Here is a 17,670-nt window from a genome sequence, read left to right as displayed (position 1 = left end):
CAACTCAATGTTCATTTCTATATTGGCATTTCTCCCTATTATCAATAAGTTTCCTCATCAACTCAACATGTGGAGTGCTGCATTATGCTAATAAATGTCAATTACCACTGAAACAAATTGGTGTCCTTGCCTCAATGACAACAACATCTCTTCTTCTGACACTTTACTCGTTTGAAGGTGTGTAAATTGTTTGGTTTGTGTTTGGTCAAAGTTAAGAATCTCAAGGAGTAGGTGTCCAAGTACTTCACAACCAAAAAATCCCAAATAGAATCCTAGGAGGGCCTAGGCCCACTGCCAAATAAATCTCGTGATCCCAGCAGGAAGTGGAAGAAATTCTAGACATGGGTCCATAGAGTGAAATAGGAGGGAGTCTGCATTCTCCTGTTTATCCACGAATACAATAACACTGCCTTGGTCCTGGTAGATACCCAGGAGTTCCAACAGTTTGAGCATCTTCTGTTCTTCATCCAGAACTATGACGTGCTGTTCTACCTCCTTACATACCACACTTCGGCCGCCAACCTGAAATTTTTCGTGAATCCAAGTCATATAAAGTGTGAATAAGTTATTCGGGTAATTATTCAGAAGCCACGATGATGAAAAAGTAAGCTCATTTTTGTGTTTAACCTAACCCTATAATAACACTGGTCACTGCTCAAATTGTGAAAGCTCCTTTTTGTGTTTAACCTAACCTTATAATAACACTGGTCAGTGCTCATTTGTGACAGCTCCTTTTTGTAGCAATTTTCCATTGATGTAACTTCTGAACAAGTACCATTTTTCGTAATAAAATTATTACATGAGAATATGTAGGTATACCTTGGGAGATCTTCTTGAAGAATTTTTTTAGCGAAACAAAGAGAAACGTATTTTGACCCTTGTTTTTACCTGGATTTCTATCGGTTTGTTGAGAATTCTCCGAGCAAGCGCTTCCATTTGTCGCGGAAACGTGGCACTAAACATGACCGTCTGTCTGTCGGGTCTCACGTTGTCTATGATCCTCATGACCTGGGGTTCGAATCCCATGTCGAACATTCGATCTGCTTCGTCCAATACAATGTACGTCACTCGTCTCAAGTTTGTCACACGACCTAGGAAATAATGGAAACAGTTCGAATAAATAACTTTTACAACTTCATAGTTTATAAAGATTATCATAGAGAAAGATTATCAGTTGCCATAAAGGAAACAGTTCGAATAAATAACTTTTACAACTTCATAGTTTATAAAGATTATCATAGAGAAAGATTATCAGTTGCCATAAAGCTGGAATCATGTGCATTAGGGGCAGTAGAAGGAGGTGGAAGAATGGAGATAGTTTGTTGGGATTCAAAGATGGGCCAATCAGTTGTTAAAAAGAACAGTGACCTACGAGCATATCTATTTTGTAATAAATTATTATAAAACGATTGTTTAGATTCAGAATGCAAAATCCCGTTTAGTGCAACAGATATTAGATTTGTACTTGGGAGACCCCAGTTCAATTCCAGGAGCGACATGAGAAGAAAAGGACCTGGAGACAGTTGAGAGCTTTCTTTGCCATAAAGCTGGAAGCATGTGCATTAGGGGCAGTAGAAGGAGGTGGAAGAATGGAGAGAGTTTGTTGGGATTCAAAGATGGGCCACAATCAGTTGTTAAAAAGAACAGTGACCTCGTAGGTAATATCTGTAATAAGTTATTATAAAACGATTGTTTAGATTCAGAATGAAGTCCCGTTTAGTGCAACAGATATTAGATTTGTACTTGGGAGATCCCAGTTCAATTCCAGGAGCGACATGAGAAGAAAAGGAACTGGAGACAGTTGAGAGCTTTCTTCATCATCTTTCTACCTACGAAAATAAAATACAACATTTTGTTTTGAAAACTGAGGTACCGTGTCTATGAGACAGGTATCATTATCATGTACCTACCTTTGATACCTGTCTTACAGTGTTGGAAGGATTGGGGTTTAAAACCCTTAGGGGCGTTAGAACATAAGGTAAAAGAGTCTTTTCAGTCCTATCCGAGATCTGAGACGAATAAACAAGATATCACTCACCGCTATTGGCCGCTAACATGTCAATCATACGTCCCGGTGTACAGACGATAATTTCAGCTCCTCTCTTCAATTCAGATATCTGTTCAGAAATACCCGTGCCCCCGTATACACACACTACGCGCAGACCAAGAGACTTGGTGAACTTCTTGGCTTCCTTTCCAATCTGCATGCACAGTTCTCGAGTCGGACTCATGATGATGGCTGCAATCAAATCACACCATTACAAGACTTTCTTTAGAGAGGTTTGATAGAGGGGACTGTAACTGCTAAGGTCTTATCGTCCCGAAAGCGAAGAGAGAAGGAAGACAGGATAGAAGACCAAGAGACTTGGTGAACTTCTTGGCTTCCTTTCCAATCTGCATGCACAGTTCTCGAGTCGGACTCATGATGATGGCTGCAATCACACCATTACAAGACTTTCTTTAGAGAGGTTTGACAGACCTTCAGGATAAAATACGCCCCAGGCGGGAATCGAACCCGCGGCCTAGCGCTTACAAGCCCCAAGGGATGGGTTAACCTTATACGAATCAACGATGTATTAAGAAACGTCACTACATCACTTACCCATGGGCCCATCTGTTTCTTCCAGAGGCGGCTGATCCAATATATGCCTCAGCAAGGGTAAAACAAATGCCACGGTTTTGCCACTCCCGGTTTTGGCGATCCCGATCAAATCTCTTCCTAATAAACAAGAATGGAATTCAGAGAAATTAATTTGCTGAGAAGAAAGTATTTCAGGATTTTCAGGGCTTCAACATTAAAAACGGCGTGTTTTTTTTCCAAGAGTTTTGATAGAGGGAGCTCTGACAACGACAGTCTTATCGTCACAAAAACGAAGACAGAAGGAGGACAGAAAAGGAGAAAGCCAGCCGTAAAATAAAAAATAAAATAATAATAATAATAAAATAAAATAAAAAATACAATTTTTTTTACTTGTTTAGGATGTAGGTGCGGGAATCGAACCCGCGACTTAGCGCTTACGAGGCAGACGGCGCGTTAACCTCCAGGCTTGAATTGAATAGCAGAAAAAACTTAATTTGAATCATAAGCTAAAGAGAGAGGGGATTAAGACGTGATTTTACCTGACATAATGGCAGGAATAGCTTGTGCTTGAATGGGCGTTGGTTTCTCGTAATTTTGTTTCTTGAGAGCATCCAGAATTTTCTTGCTGACGCCACACTGTGCCCAAGTCTTGATAGGCCGCGGACAGCCCTTGCCTTTCACACGAATACCTTCCAGCTCCTAGAACAATTTATTATTACATCATAAGTAATCAATCTTTAATCAAATTAACAATATCCGCGATAAAGTTCGCCTCAGGCAGGAAACGAACAATCGATTCCCACTGGCCACCAAGCTAACTACACTGCCTCTTGTTTAAAGATTGAATAGGCATTTCCATTAGATTTTTTAATAGTTTGAAACTAAAATACATCAGACTATTTGAAGTTCATAAATTTCCGGGGAGTTTATAGAGGTGGTCCTAATAACTTAAGTCAGTTTGAAATGATCGCGGGCTAAAAAGTCCAAGCGGAGAAAAGGTCGCAGGTGCAACATTAGGCCGGTTGCTCACCATCAGTTTTGCCTGTCAAGTGAAAATGTTGCAGAAAGAGTTCTCAACTGAGTCAGAAACGTTCAGTTTTGCAAAACTGAGTTGTATTCGATTATGTGAAATTTATTTCAGTCAAACATGGCTGAACCAATGAGATTTCGCTAAGTTTACGTCCAAAGGGGAATCTTATTGGTTGAGCCATGTTTGACTGAAATAAATTTCATATAATCGAATACAACTCTGCCCGGTAAGGCGTTATGCTTACCTCTTTGTATTTTTCAACTTCTTCAGGTGTCATCCTGGCGATTTCGGGCACTTCCACATAGAAATCTTTTCGGAACGGTAAATATTCGATCGTACTGTGATCTACTTTGGACAGTTCTTTCTTCTGTTTTGACGCCAGATTGGCGGCTGTCGACGTTAGATCTTCCTGCTCTTCTTCTGAGGAGTACTGAAGGATACGGAAACAAATGTTTATGTTAGTTATTCAGTTACTACCTAGCGGATTTATCATGGTATATACGGATTGAGAACGTACCACATACTGCTTGCTATTTCGGCAATAAGGAGACTTTTTTCTCTATCTTCATGGATGGATCTACTATTCATTTTTGGGAAAGGTCAAAAGTTTGGGTCGTCGTCCCCACACACCAATCAACTACTCAGTAAAAAAAAAAAAATTCTTTTTATCTTTTTTTTTCTAATTTACTCTACTTACTTACCTCCAAACCATCTTGATTTTCCTCCATCAGTTCCCCCTTTGCCTTCTCGACGCTTTTCTTAACTACTCCCGTTACTATGACAACACCAGCTGGTTTACTACCGCTATCTGCAGGCTTAACATCAGCTGTGGTGGGAACAGCAGGCTTGTTCACTTTCCTCATTTCTTCATGGACACCCTAGGAGGAAATATGGGAAATGAAATTTTACATGCAGTTTTCTAGACACACCCAAGACTTACTTGTTCTATAAATCTATATCAAACAAAATATCAGCTGAGAGCCAGCCTTAGAGATGTAGTAGTTAAAGTATTGGACTTCGGATATGGAGGTTGATGGTTCAAGTCCAATCCAAGTCACAAAATTCATTAGTTAGCTTGGTTGGTAGCGCGTCTGCCTTGTAACTTGTAAGCGCTAGGCCGTGGGTTCAATACCTGCCCGGGGGGGATTTTATCCTGAAGGGATAAGTTTCGTTCTCGGAACGGCTGGCTTTCTCCTGTCCTGTCTTCCTTCTCTCTTCGATTTCGGGACGATAAGACCCTAGCAGTTACAATTCCCTCTATCAAACCTCTTGGTGTCCTGTCTTCCTTCTCTCTTCGATTTCGGGACGATAAGACCCTAGCAGTTACAGTTCCCTCTATCAAACCTCTTGGAATGTCCTGTCTTCCTTCTCTCTTCGATTTCGGGACGATAAGACCCTAGCAGTTACAGTTCCCTCTATCAAACCTCTTGGAAAAAAAAAAACAACTTTTTATTATCATCAGACGAACTCTCTGTAAAATAATGAAATTTTATATTAAAAAAAGAGCATAAACCTCTTGGAAAAAAAACAACTTTTTATTATCATCAGACGAACTGTCTGTAAAATAATGAAATTTTATATTAAAAAAAGAGCATGTTTTCTATGTTATCTAACCTGCATGAAGGCATCCAAAGGGTCAATGTCTTCCTCTGCTGTCTTTCCGTTTTCATCCTTGTTATCGTTCTCATCTTCATCGCTATCATCCTCTAGATTCCATTTCTTCATGGGTGCTGAACCTCCTAGCCCTGATAATCAAGCAAAGAATCAACATGAGAGAAGTAACTAATTTTATTTGTATTGAAGAAGAAGAACGTGACGATCGAAATGTGTTGATATTGTTCAAACCCTTAAAACACAGGAAATCTTAATGTCAAGAATTTATTTCATAACTGGCAATATCATCTGTTTAACCACAGTGAATGGACTCTGAACCAAATACAGGAGGGGTCTTAATCATTATACAGGAAACTTGATGCATACAAGTGATTTCATTGTTACTTAGTAAAACAGAGATGCGTTAGAGTACAAAACTTCCAATAGGTCAATACAAATCCAGGCCAAGCTTGAAGCTATCAGTATCAGTATGATGTACCTACCTGAAGACAAATTGGATTTTATGTCTTTCTTGATTGTCTCAATGTCTTTCTTTTTTCTTTCAGCTCGCCATCTTTCTATTCTGTCCCTCCTCTTTTGCATTTCTAACTCTAGTCTTGTAGCTTCAACTTCCTGAAATCAGTTAATTTTTATTTTTAATCTTTGATTAATTATCTGAGTGCACAGTAATGTGCCAGGTCTAAATATAATGTTAAATATTAACTAGGGCATAGATATATTTCTTTCCTTTTTAAACAAGCTGGGCTTGTCCCTCTGGGAATTTTTTAACCCATAGTTTATTTGATCGTGGTTAAAGAAAATCAGTACTCACCTATGTACGTACCTAATATTTTTATATTTATTCATTATTATCATCATTATTATTATTATTATTGTGATGTGATTTTTGAATCTTACTTTCATGTTAATGATTTAAAATCAAGACTAGAGCCTGTTCTCCTTTATTCCCCAATATAATGTTTAAGTCACCCATCCATTTATTGGCCTGCTCAGCCGTAGTTTAACATTAGGTGACTCTAAAACCAGTCGTTAAATTATTTGAACTGAAGTGTTTATCTACATAATTTCTCACTTGAGGTTCATAGGTTGTTGGGTCGCCCCATCCCTACGAACATGAGGACAATTAATCCCCTTTATTCAGAAAAAGAGCCCCTTCCCCAAAAACCCCAAAAAAATTTTTTTTTTTTTTTTTTTTTTTTTGGTTCTCTGGACAAAATTTGCACCACCACTTTCGTGTTCCTGGTAAAAAAGGTAGGTTTGGATAAGTCCTTCTATGGGGGCAGACAGACACCAAGCAAATACAATAGCCCGTCCCTTATTACATACTATCGTAATAATAAAGGAAGGATGGGCTAAAAACAATTTACCTTGTCTAACTTTGAAGGATCAAAAGCAGCTTCTTCTTCCTCCTTCTCCCTTTTATCCTTCTCTTCTTTTTTGCTATGATCTTTGGACCGCTCTGCTTCTCTTGACCTGGACCTTCTTTTTGAACCTCTGGATTTTTCTTTCCTAGAAACAAAAAAGTACATAAATTAATTGATTAGATACTCATTAATTTTCACATGCACTTTTACTTTCTATTACTAAATTATAGCAAAGCTACAATATGTACTAGTAATGACTAATGAGAATGTATTGCAATCAATCCAAATGTGTTATTTATCATATTTGTACATGGTAGGAATTTATGATTTCAATAAAATAACTGTAAGTACAGGTTACAAGTGTTATTTATCATATTTGTACATGGTAGGAATTTATGATTTCAATAAAATAACTGTAAGTACAGGTTACAAAATAATAATAATAATAATAAAACCTATAGAACTGTTAAAATAACTTTAACAGTATCTCTACTTCAATTTTAAACACCAATTTAGGTGAAACAGGCACAGGCAACCTTAAGTAAATAATTAAATACGAAGAACTCACCTTCTCTCAAGATCCCTGTCCCTATCTCTCTCACTTCTCCTTTCATGAGATCTGCTCCTTCTTCGTCTGTCTCTATCCTTGTCTCTCCTAGATTCCTTAGGTCTCTTGTGACTTGGAGATGGGGATCTGCTTCGACTTCTTTTCCTGCGACTGAAAACAGTAAATAAGCTTTTGCATAAGTGTTTGACCAACCCATAAGTGGGTATATTACAGGAGAATGCTCAGGGTAAACAGATCCCTGCCTTTTTGTATCTTTTCAAATACCCTGACCTTGCTCTACTTCTTTGGTTATAGTACAAATATGTGCTTGCTAGGTAAAAGAAAAATAAATAGAATTCAATTACAAGAGTAGGTGCTTAGTAAGTGATTAGGTTTGTAATTAACGGGATTTTTATATTTAATTATATTGGTCTTAATATGACAGGACACTTACCTGCGAACCATTTTCCTTTTCAATTATGTGAACTTGGTCATAAATAGTATTCTCTTAGAGATGAGAACCGGTTTGTGTAGGCTACCTTCTCAATATTAATTGTCTACCTGAAAACAAATTTGAAAGTACCTCCTGTTAGTGAGCTGTGAGGGATGAATGATTACTTAAGTATAGTATTTCAGTATATTTTGTTCACTTGTGTGTTAATTTGCTATGGCTCACTTAGGGTTTCCAGACGTCCGGGTTTTCCCGGACATGTCCGGGTTTTTACATGTTTGTCCGGCGTCCGGGGGGATTTTTGAAAATTTGGGAAATGTCCGGGTTTTTGATGAGATTCATAAATCACATCAGTATTTATTGAATAATTTATTAATTTGTCTCTTTTATTCAGTGAATCCAGTTCAGAATAAGTAAATACCTATATGTATACTTCATGTTTTACCTAGAAATGCCTACAATTTATACATAGGTTGACAATTCGTCATGATTGTGTATTTTACATGACTAATGATTGTCTTTACATTATGGACATTCGTATTCATGAAACATCAACAAAACCAGTAAAAATGTTTGCTTTCATCGGAATGTGAAGAGGAACGATCGTGTGTAACTTAAGTAAGGTATGTAAATGCAGTGTTCTCTGCACCCTGGGCACTGGTGCAAACTATACATTTTGGAATTTGGGAAATGTCCGGGTTTTCGATGGAATGTCTGGGTTTTTGGAACCAAATGTCCTACTTTTTAAAAATTTGATCTGGAGACCCTAGGCTCACTCGACAACAATTTTTGACTCAAATGGACTTGGCTGAATGATGAATACCTACCTTCCTGTAGAAAGCACAATAGAGTGAAGTAGAAACAAAGGACAAACCTCCAAAGCTAGTACAAGTAAAAGGGTTAAACGTTTTAATATTTAATCATAAAATCCTAAAAAGGTCCAACTAAAATTTTAACGAATCAACAATCACCATTGAGCTAAATTTTAAAATTTCGCGGGCGGGGCGGCCAATGCCCAATGACTACTCGTTGCCGGCATAATTAGTTCCGATTGTAAGCACAGCGGGTCGCAGGTGCAACATTAGGCCGGTTGCTCACCATCAGTTTTGCCTGTCAAGTGAAAATGTTGCAGAAAGAGTTCTCAACTGAGTCACATCAGTTTTGCAAAACTGAGTTGTATTCGATTATGTGAAATTTATTTCAGTCAAACATGGCTGAACCAATGAGATTTCGCTAAGTTTACGTCCAAAGGGGAATCTTCATCAGACTATTTGAAGTTCATAAATTTCCGGGGAGTTTATAGAGGTGGTCCTAATAACTTAAGTCAGTTTGAAATGATCGCGGGCTAAAAAGTCCAAGCGGAGAAAAGGTCGCAGGTGCAACATTAGGCCGGTTGCTCACCATCAGTTTTGCCTGTCAAGTGAAAATGTTGCAGAAAGAGTTCTCAACTGAGTCAGAAACGTTCAGTTTTGCAAAACTGAGTTGTATTCGATTATGTGAAATTTATTTCAGTCAAACATGGCTGAACCAATGAGATTTCGCTAAGTTTACGTCCAAAGGGGAATCTTATTGGTTGAGCCATGTTTGACTGAAATAAATTTCATATAATCGAATACAACTCTGCCCGGTAAGGCGTTATGCTTACCTCTTTGTATTTTTCAACTTCTTCAGGTGTCATCCTGGCGATTTCGGGCACTTCCACATAGAAATCTTTTCGGAACGGTAAATATTCGATCGTACTGTGATCTACTTTGGACAGTTCTTTCTTCTGTTTTGACGCCAGATTGGCGGCTGTCGACGTTAGATCTTCCTGCTCTTCTTCTGAGGAGTACTGAAGGATACGGAAACAAATGTTTATGTTAGTTATTCAGTTACTACCTAGCGGATTTATCATGGTATATACGGATTGAGAACGTACCACATACTGCTTGCTATTTCGGCAATAAGGAGACTTTTTTCTCTATCTTCATGGATGGATCTACTATTCATTTTTGGGAAAGGTCAAAAGTTTGGGTCGTCGTCCCCACACACCAATCAACTACTCAGTAAAAAAAAAAAAATTCTTTTTATCTTTTTTTTTCTAATTTACTCTACTTACTTACCTCCAAACCATCTTGATTTTCCTCCATTAGTTCCCCCTTTGCCTTCTCGACGCTTTTCTTAACTACTCCCGTTACTATGACAACACCAGCTGGTTTACTACCGCTATCTGCAGGCTTAACATCAGCTGTGGTGGGAACAGCAGGCTTGTTCACTTTCCTCATTTCTTCATGGACACCCTAGGAGGAAATATGGGAAATGAAATTTTACATGCAGTTTTCTAGACACACCCAAGACTTACTTGTTCTATAAATCTATATCAAACAAAATATCAGCTGAGAGCCAGCCTTAGAGATGTAGTAGTTAAAGTATTGGACTTCGGATATGGAGGTTGATGGTTCAAGTCCAATCCAAGTCACAAAATTCATTAGTTAGCTTGGTTGGTAGCGCGTCTGCCTTGTAACTTGTAAGCGCTAGGCCGTGGGTTCAATACCTGCCCGGGGGGAATTTTATCCTGAAGGGATAAGTTTCGTTCTCGGAACGGCTGGCTTTCTCCTGTCCTGTCTTCCTTCTCTCTTCGATTTCGGGACGATAAGACCCTAGCAGTTACAGTTCCCTCTATCAAACCTCTTGGAAAAAAAAAACAACTTTTTATTATCATCAGACGAACTCTCTGTAAAATAATGAAATTTTATATTAAAAAAAGAGCATGTTTTCTATGTTATCTAACCTGCATGAAGGCATCCAAAGGGTCAATGTCTTCCTCTGCTGTCTTTCCGTTTTCATCCTTGTTATCGTTCTCATCTTCATCGCTATCATCCTCTAGATTCCATTTCTTCATGGGTGCTGAACCTCCTAGCCCTGATAATCAAGCAAAGAATCAACATGAGAGAAGTAACTAATTTTATTTGTATTGAAGAAGAAGAACGTGACGATCGAAATGTGTTGATATTGTTCAAACCCTTAAAACACAGGAAATCTTAATGTCAAGAATTTATTTCATAACTGGCAATATCATCTGTTTAACCACAGTGAATGGACTCTGAACCAAATACAGGAGGGGTCTTAATCATTATACAGGAAACTTGATGCATAGAAGTGATTTCATTGTTACTTAGTAAAACAGAGATGCGTTAGAGTACAAAACTTCCAATAGGTCAATACAAATCCAGGCCAAGCTTGAAGCTATCAGTATCAGTATGATGTACCTACCTGAAGACAAATTGGATTTTATGTCTTTCTTGATTGTCTCAATGTCTTTCTTTTTTCTTTCAGCTCGCCATCTTTCTATTCTGTCCCTCCTCTTTTGCATTTCTAACTCTAGTCTTGTAGCTTCAACTTCCTGAAATCAGTTAATTTTTATTTTTAATCTTTGATTAATTATCTGAGTGCACAGTAATGTGCCAGGTCTAAATATAATGTTAAATATTAACTAGGGCATAGATATATTTCTTTCCTTTCTAGGAGGGCCTAGGCCCACTGCCAAATAAATCTCGTGATCCCAGCAGGAAGTGGAAGAAATTCTAGACATGGGTCCATAGAGTGAAAATAATATTCTTAAATGGGTCCCAGGAACACACTTTTGAAGACTTTAGCAAATCTTTCCTTTTTAAACAAGCTGGGCTTGTCCCTCTGGGAATTTTTTAACCCATACTTTATTTGATCGTGGTTAAAGAAAATCAGTACTCACCTATGTACCTACCTAATATGTTTAATATTTATCATTATTATCATTATTATTTCTTTCCTTTTTAAACAAGCTGGGCTTGTCCCTCTGGGAATTTTTTAACCCATAGTTTATTTGATCGTGGTTAAAGAAAATCAGTACTTACCTATGTACCTACCTAATATGTTTAATATTTATCATCATTATTATTATTATTGATGTGATTTTTGATCTTACTTTCATGTAATGATTTAAAATCAAGACTAGAGCCTGTTCTCCCTTTATTCCCCAATATAATGTTTAAGTCACCCATCCATTTATTGGCCTTGCTCAGCGTAGTTTAACATAGGTGACTCTAAAACCAGTCTTAAATTATTGACTGAAGTGTTATCTAAAACTTTCTCACTTTGAGTTCATAGGTTGTTGCGACAAATTCTAGGAGGGCCTAGGCCCACTGCCAAATAAATCTCGTGATCCCAGCAGGAAGTGGAAGAAATTCTAGACATGGGTCCATAGAGTGAAATATTCTTAAATGGGTCCCAGGAACACACTTTTGAAGACTTTAGCAATGCACTGTATAGAATAATTATAGATATTAACCTATCATGTTTGTTTCAATGTGCAGGTTATGGTGTGTACATCAATATTCTACACTCATTAGTGAGTGCTCTATGTTACCACCCCCTGTTAGAGCAGTTAATGAAGAGTGTTAAAGATGGGTTTACATATGGTGAAGCAAGCATTGTCACTCAAACATTCCTTCTGTTCCAAATGCATGTTTATACAAATGCTTTCCTTAGCAAACAGGGACTGGTGAACTGTCAAGATATTGCCACATTAGTCTTACAGGTAACTTTGAAACTTTATATTCCTATCACTAGATGCTAGATGAATATAATTAATTTACATAATAGTTAAAGAAAGGCTCTCAAGTACTAGGGCTCTTTCTCTGATACCATTTTCCAATTATTAAGTAAGCATTGACAGAGCACCAAACTCATGCTAGATATGATATGTACTCGTACCTATTTTTTATCCATAGATTTTATCTTGGATTGTTACATCTTGGGATTCCTGATGATTATTTATTGAGGAACTCTGTAAAATCTCAGCACCAAATTACTGACCCAGGCAGATGAATGTATACCTCTCACATTACTTCTTTATTCCCTTCTTAATTGATTACAGGTGGGGCTCAGTTGCATTGTTTTACATGGCTCTCTAGTTTACATAGTGCCATCATTGAGGTCTCCTCTAACTTTCTACCCCTGTCTTGCATTGATAGCTACTTTGGGTGGAGTCATTCCTCTTCACATATTACTGGAAAGGTCTCCCATACTCTGGATCATTCAGTTGCTACTAGCTGACACACATACAGTAAGTGACTAAGTGTGTCTTTCAGGTTGTGGTTATGTACTGGGTTGGGTTGACACAAGACTAGTTGAGACAGGATACTCTGGATCATTCAGTTGCTACTAGCTGACACACATACAGTAAGTGACTAAGTGTGTCTTTCAGGTTGTGGTTATGTACTGGGTTGTTGACACAAGACTAGTTGAGACAGGGCATTGCTTCTACAGTTTGGCATGGGAGTGGTAACTTAAAAACAAGGTTAGTTTACCAACCTTGCCTATCTCAACCCAGTACATAACCACGAGCTCAGATAGTTAATACTAGCACTGCCATACTCTAGAACTCACTCGGAAGAAATGGCCCCCCACTCAAAGGCCTATTGAACCAACAAATGGGGTTGGTTCTAAGGTTGATTTGTTGTTGGCTGTGTTGTTTTCTAGCATTAGGGCTTCAATTGGTCTGAGGCCTATTTAACTAACAAATGGGGTTGGTTGTCAGGTTGATTTGTTGTTGGCTGTGTTGTTTTCTAGCATTAGGGCTTCAATTGGTCTGAGGCCTATTAAACTAACAAATGGGGTTGGTTGTCAGGTTGATTTGTTGTTGGCTGTGTTGTCTTCTAGCATTAGGGCCTCAATTGGTCTGCAGGCAAATGATGGCAGATCTTCTTGGTGTTTATTTTTCAGGTGCCTGGAGGGACCTGCTTCATTAATACATTTGCCTGTTGGACTTGACTGTAATTTGTAATGATACTTTATTTACTTGTAATGGGTCCTGCTATGGGTAACAGATTATTTATAATGGATGTCATCAAAAAAACCCAAAGTACTGTAAAGTACACCAACAACTGTACTATTGTTTCAGGTGTTGCTTGTGATTTACTGGGTGGCATGTGTTCTCATAGCTATCGCAGTGATTGCTTTCCAAATATCTTCCAATCAGAAAGCCACTACGTCTCTGAGGAAATACTTCCATCTGCTTGCAGTGGCCGTGTATATTCCTGGACTAGTGTTTAACCGATGCCTTCTATACTTGGCCAGTGGAGTGGTCCTTGCTTTGTTCTTAGTTCTAGAGGTAAGTTATCACTATTACCTGTTTTATTTCTTAACATCTCCTTTTAAATTTCATCACTTACCTGTTCAAGCTTAAACACATGTTTAAAACTAAAGTATTTCATACTAAGAAACGTCTGGCTGAGGGACCATAAACAGAGAGTAGATCAGCGTTTAGCTTGGGGACTACAGACAGGGAGTAGATTAGTCCAAATTTCCTTACGCTATATCAATAGCGAAGGTTGAGTGCGAAGGGCATCCAGTCGGAAAATTTTGTTTGGCCAAAAGAAGTTGGCCTCAAAGTGATCACTCTAAAGCTGATTAAGAGGCCGACGACAAACCCCATCTGAACATGGGAAAAGGCAAAGAAGAAGGAAATTTCATATTGAGAAACTTTTCTTTCTTTCCAGATAATGCGAATTCTCTGCTTGCCTCCTTTGAGCGATGTTCTGAACCAAGGTTTTCATATGTACGTGGATGAGAAAGATTCCACTGTGGCTCTCACTCCCCTGTATCTTCTCACAGGATGTTCCCTACCTCTGTGGCTAAGTCCTGGTCCTCTGGATCAGGCTGATATGTTGTCACTCAGTGCAGGAATATTGAGCATAGGGGTGGGCGACTGTTTTGCGAGCATGGTGGGCTTCAAATACGGGAAACACAAATGGAAAAGTAAGACTATTTGGATTATATTATTACCCAAATGTGGAGATTTGGATATTGAGGCACGGTTGGTCCAGTGGTAACGCACTTGCTTCCTGTTCAAAAAGTCCCAGATTCTATTTATTTTTCATTGAGGGGGGGAAATGCACTCCCTCTTCTTCAAACCAAATCTATTCTCATTTTGTACTTCTAATTTCAGACAGTCCTAAATCCATTGAAGGTAGTGCTGCTTGTTTCCTGTCACAATTGCTGGTCATTTTAGCTTTCTTTTATCTAGGTAAGTTTACATTTTAAAATTTGAAGACCATGTGCGAGTACAAAAGTTGAGCAAAATCGGGCACAACTTGTGTCTGGTTGAGTTATTATCTATGTCAATAACTTGTGGCACACGCCCGTTATACTTACTCATGGAAATCAAAAAGCTCGAACGTTAAACCCCTAAAAAAAAAAAAAAAAAAAAAAAAAAAACTGATTTAAGATGTCAGGGAAATATCTTACGGAACAATAAATAAAATATAATTTCAACAATTAACATTGGTTTTTTAATTCAATTTCAGATTTAATACCATGGAATAAAGTCTACATTGGAGTCGTTGGCACGGGGATAGTGACTTTAATCGAAGCTAAAACTGACCAAGTTGACAATCTCGTTCTACCCCTTGTTCAGTACTGTATATTTCTACTTGGATAGTAAACCTACCTGACATAAATTCCAGTGTGAAGTTCAGGTAACCCTTGAATCAAGCGGGCCAGAAGACGAAGTTCCCTTAGTGAAAGTCATCTTATGATGAAGTTTATTGGAGTGCAAAGGGCATCCACTCGCAAAATTTGTAGCCAAAACCAAATGTCAGCCCAAACCAATCACCCTAGTTAGGGCTGATTGAGAGGCTAACGAAAAACACCGACCCCGTCTGTAGACGGGATAAGGCGAAGCAAAAGAAGAAAATCTTACGACTAATGATGTGTGATGTACAAAGGAAAACGCTGAAAAGTGTATAATTAATCTTCAGTTTCATTTTCAACAAAATTCTAGTTACATTCTAGTCATCTATTGGGGTAAAAAGTTGATGAAAAATACAATAATAAAATTAAAAAAAAAAAAAATGAAAAAAAAAGAAAAAAAAAAAAAAAAGTTTCGTGGATACGTATACAGGAAAAAATAAATAAAATAATATGACAAAGGCAAAGGCACTTTACAACTTGGCGTTTGTCGGAGGCAAGCCTTTCACACCCAGTCCAGTGGCCTTGAACAAGTAGCCATTGTGTGAGTACTTGTCCCTCTCCTCTTCTGGAATGTAGTCGGGGAAGTTGGCACTGGTAATGTAAAGCTCATCGTAATTGTCGCCGCCCCACGCCACTGAAGTGGTTTGATGAGCAGGCACTGGTAGAGTAAACAGGAGCTGCTTGGTGTCGGGATCAACACGGATGATCTGGGTGGGAGATAAATAATGATCCTTTAATATTATTCGTTCATTGCCCTATTGTTTAACTGTGTAATGGATCAACACGGATGATCTGGGTGGGAGATAAATAATGATCCTTTAATATTATTCGTTCATTGCCCTATTGTTTAACTGTGTAATTCTCTGTTTTCATGCATTTACTCCTGGGCTACAGTCTTATGTTGAAAGATATTTGGATTATATATAGCGCAAATGCACGAAAAACTTTTAAGGTACGGTTTCCTAGCGACGTGTTTTCTGCGCAGCGCGGAACCGAACACGTCGGCAGGAGCGTGAAATATATTGCGCTGCGTGAAAGTGTTTTCCAACAAAACGTTTTCGCCCGACGTAGTTGTTCATTTTTAGTTTTTGTGAGACAGTTCAGAGAAATGGAGGCCATTTGCAGGAAAAGAAAGTTGATGGGGATTTTACTACAAGAAATCATGGACGATGACCAGGAAGAAGAGATATTGCTGACCAAATTCTGGGTCTTTCAAATCATATAAAATTTTATGTTTTCATGCATTTACTCCTGGGCTACAGTCTTATGTTGAAAGATATTTGGATTATATATAGCGCAAATGCACGAAAAACTTTTAAGAATCATCCAACTTATTAAGTTGTTTACAAATGCAGGAGGTATTGACTATTGGGTCATTCTTCCCCGAGCATTCCAAGTTATTACAAACCAATAACTTATAGCTAGGTTTTTGTTACCACGAAAAGCCTAGCACATCTCTTATTACTCAGAAGAGGTGCCCGACGTGAAACGCTCAGCGTATCACGTCAACCACGACGCAAAAAACACGTCGCTAGGAAACCGTACCTTCGAAAGCGTTAAGACCCAAGTCTCATTTGAGTGAAATCATTATAATTATTAATAATTAGCATAAGAGATTACAAGAAGTACCTCCACCAAACACAACATGCAGCAAGAAACTTACTTTGCCTCCACCAAACACTGACACCCACAGTTTTCCCTGCTCATCAATGGTCATCCCGTCGGGGATTCCTTTGATATTATTTTCTTTCAAGTCAAAAACCATTTGACCATCATCTGCGAAATACGAACGTTGTTAAAGTAGAGTGCATTTAATGAAGAAAGAAAATTACCGAGTCAACTGAACAGACATTAAAGAAGAATGGAGATAGATCTCAAATTATTAACAGTTTTCTTGTCATCGAGAGTCAACATCAAGTGGAGATGGAGTAGATAGCATAAATTTGTAAGGAAGATTAGACCCATGATCCAGTTGCAAAAAGCATGTTGAGGAAAGTCAACATCAAGTGGAGATGGAGTAGATAGCATAAATTTGTAAGGAAGATTAGACCCATGATCCAGTTGCAAAAAGCATGTTGAGAATAAAGGCTTTTGAAACCGATTTTCTCAAAACACGATTTTTACTTGTGAAGCCCGTTCTCACTTGTGAGTTTCACCCGAAGTCAACATCAAGTGGAGATGGAGTAGATAGCATAAATTTGTAAGGAAGATTAGACCCATGATCCAGTTGCAAAAAGCATGTTGAGAAAAAAGGCTTTTGAAACCGATTTTCTCAAAACACGATTTTTACTTATGAAGCCCGTTCTCACTTGTGAGTTTCACCCGATTTTTTTTTTTTTTCGAAAGTCCCGTAGCTAATGTAATTTAAATGAGAGTGTTCCCACTAAACAAGACACGATTTTTTTCTGAACAACAAGTGGAAACGGACTCTCTGGAAAGATTAATTTCGGGTTTGCTCACGGTAGTTTCATTCACTCACTTTTCCTCCTTTAAAGCAAGCCACCCAAAGTTTTCCTTCGGAGTCAATCGTCATTCCATCTGGACTACCAAGATTTGCAGTCACGTTAAAAGCGACTTGCTCGTTTCCTAAAA

The 17,670-nt window shown here is 38.2% G+C and overlaps 4 protein-coding genes across 4 annotated transcripts in view; 1 reads left to right on the top strand and 3 right to left on the bottom strand.

Moving 5' to 3' along the window:
- Window positions 1-341: 341 nt before the first annotated feature.
- LOC103519482 (probable ATP-dependent RNA helicase DDX46) lies at window positions 342-8,555 on the bottom strand (the record flags this gene model as incomplete). The annotated part of the gene is made up of 13 exons (XM_008484569.3): window positions 8,415-8,555; window positions 7,591-7,697; window positions 7,158-7,307; window positions 6,593-6,734; window positions 5,708-5,837; window positions 5,226-5,356; window positions 4,313-4,489; window positions 3,856-4,041; window positions 3,121-3,280; window positions 2,603-2,719; window positions 2,039-2,239; window positions 889-1,091; window positions 342-522 (listed from the first exon to the last, which is right to left on the bottom strand). Coding segments are annotated over exons 2-13 (1,789 nt in total), but the record flags the coding sequence as incomplete, so codon positions are not given.
- Window positions 8,556-9,187: 632 nt separating this feature from the next.
- Window positions 9,188-11,017, bottom strand: LOC103519480 (probable ATP-dependent RNA helicase DDX46). The gene is made up of 4 exons (XM_026830967.1): window positions 10,840-11,017; window positions 10,358-10,488; window positions 9,690-9,866; window positions 9,188-9,418 (listed from the first exon to the last, which is right to left on the bottom strand). The coding sequence occupies exons 1-4, from the start codon at window positions 10,937-10,939 to the stop codon at window positions 9,188-9,190; spliced, it is 639 nt and encodes a 212-aa protein (XP_026686768.1). The 5' UTR covers window positions 10,940-11,017.
- Window positions 11,018-11,156: 139 nt separating this feature from the next.
- Window positions 11,157-15,331, top strand: LOC103519479 (dolichol kinase). Its single transcript, XM_026830966.1, has 8 exons — window positions 11,157-11,160; window positions 11,919-12,142; window positions 12,482-12,540; window positions 12,744-12,786; window positions 13,508-13,717; window positions 14,106-14,364; window positions 14,555-14,632; window positions 14,913-15,331. Exons 1-8 carry the CDS (start codon window positions 11,157-11,159, stop codon window positions 15,044-15,046), a joined length of 1,011 nt encoding a protein of 336 aa, XP_026686767.1. The 3' UTR covers window positions 15,047-15,331.
- A 23-nt stretch (window positions 15,332-15,354) lies between these two features.
- LOC103519478 (regucalcin-like) overlaps window positions 15,355-17,670 on the bottom strand; it is a 14,838-nt gene continuing 12,522 nt past the window's right edge. The window contains exons 4-5 of the mRNA XM_026830965.1: window positions 16,742-16,854; window positions 15,355-15,785 (exon numbers count right to left, since the gene is read on the bottom strand). Coding sequence (XP_026686766.1) covers window positions 15,549-15,785; window positions 16,742-16,854 — 350 coding nt within the window. The 3' untranslated portion in view covers window positions 15,355-15,548. The remainder of the gene's footprint in view (window positions 15,786-16,741; window positions 16,855-17,670) is intronic.

Source organism: Diaphorina citri, unplaced genomic scaffold (assembly GCF_000475195.1).
Source record: "Diaphorina citri unplaced genomic scaffold, Diaci psyllid genome assembly version 1.1 scaffold2747, whole genome shotgun sequence".
NCBI classification, from domain to species: domain Eukaryota; kingdom Metazoa; phylum Arthropoda; class Insecta; order Hemiptera; family Psyllidae; genus Diaphorina; species Diaphorina citri.
This window is presented reverse-complemented; position numbering and strand designations above follow the sequence as displayed.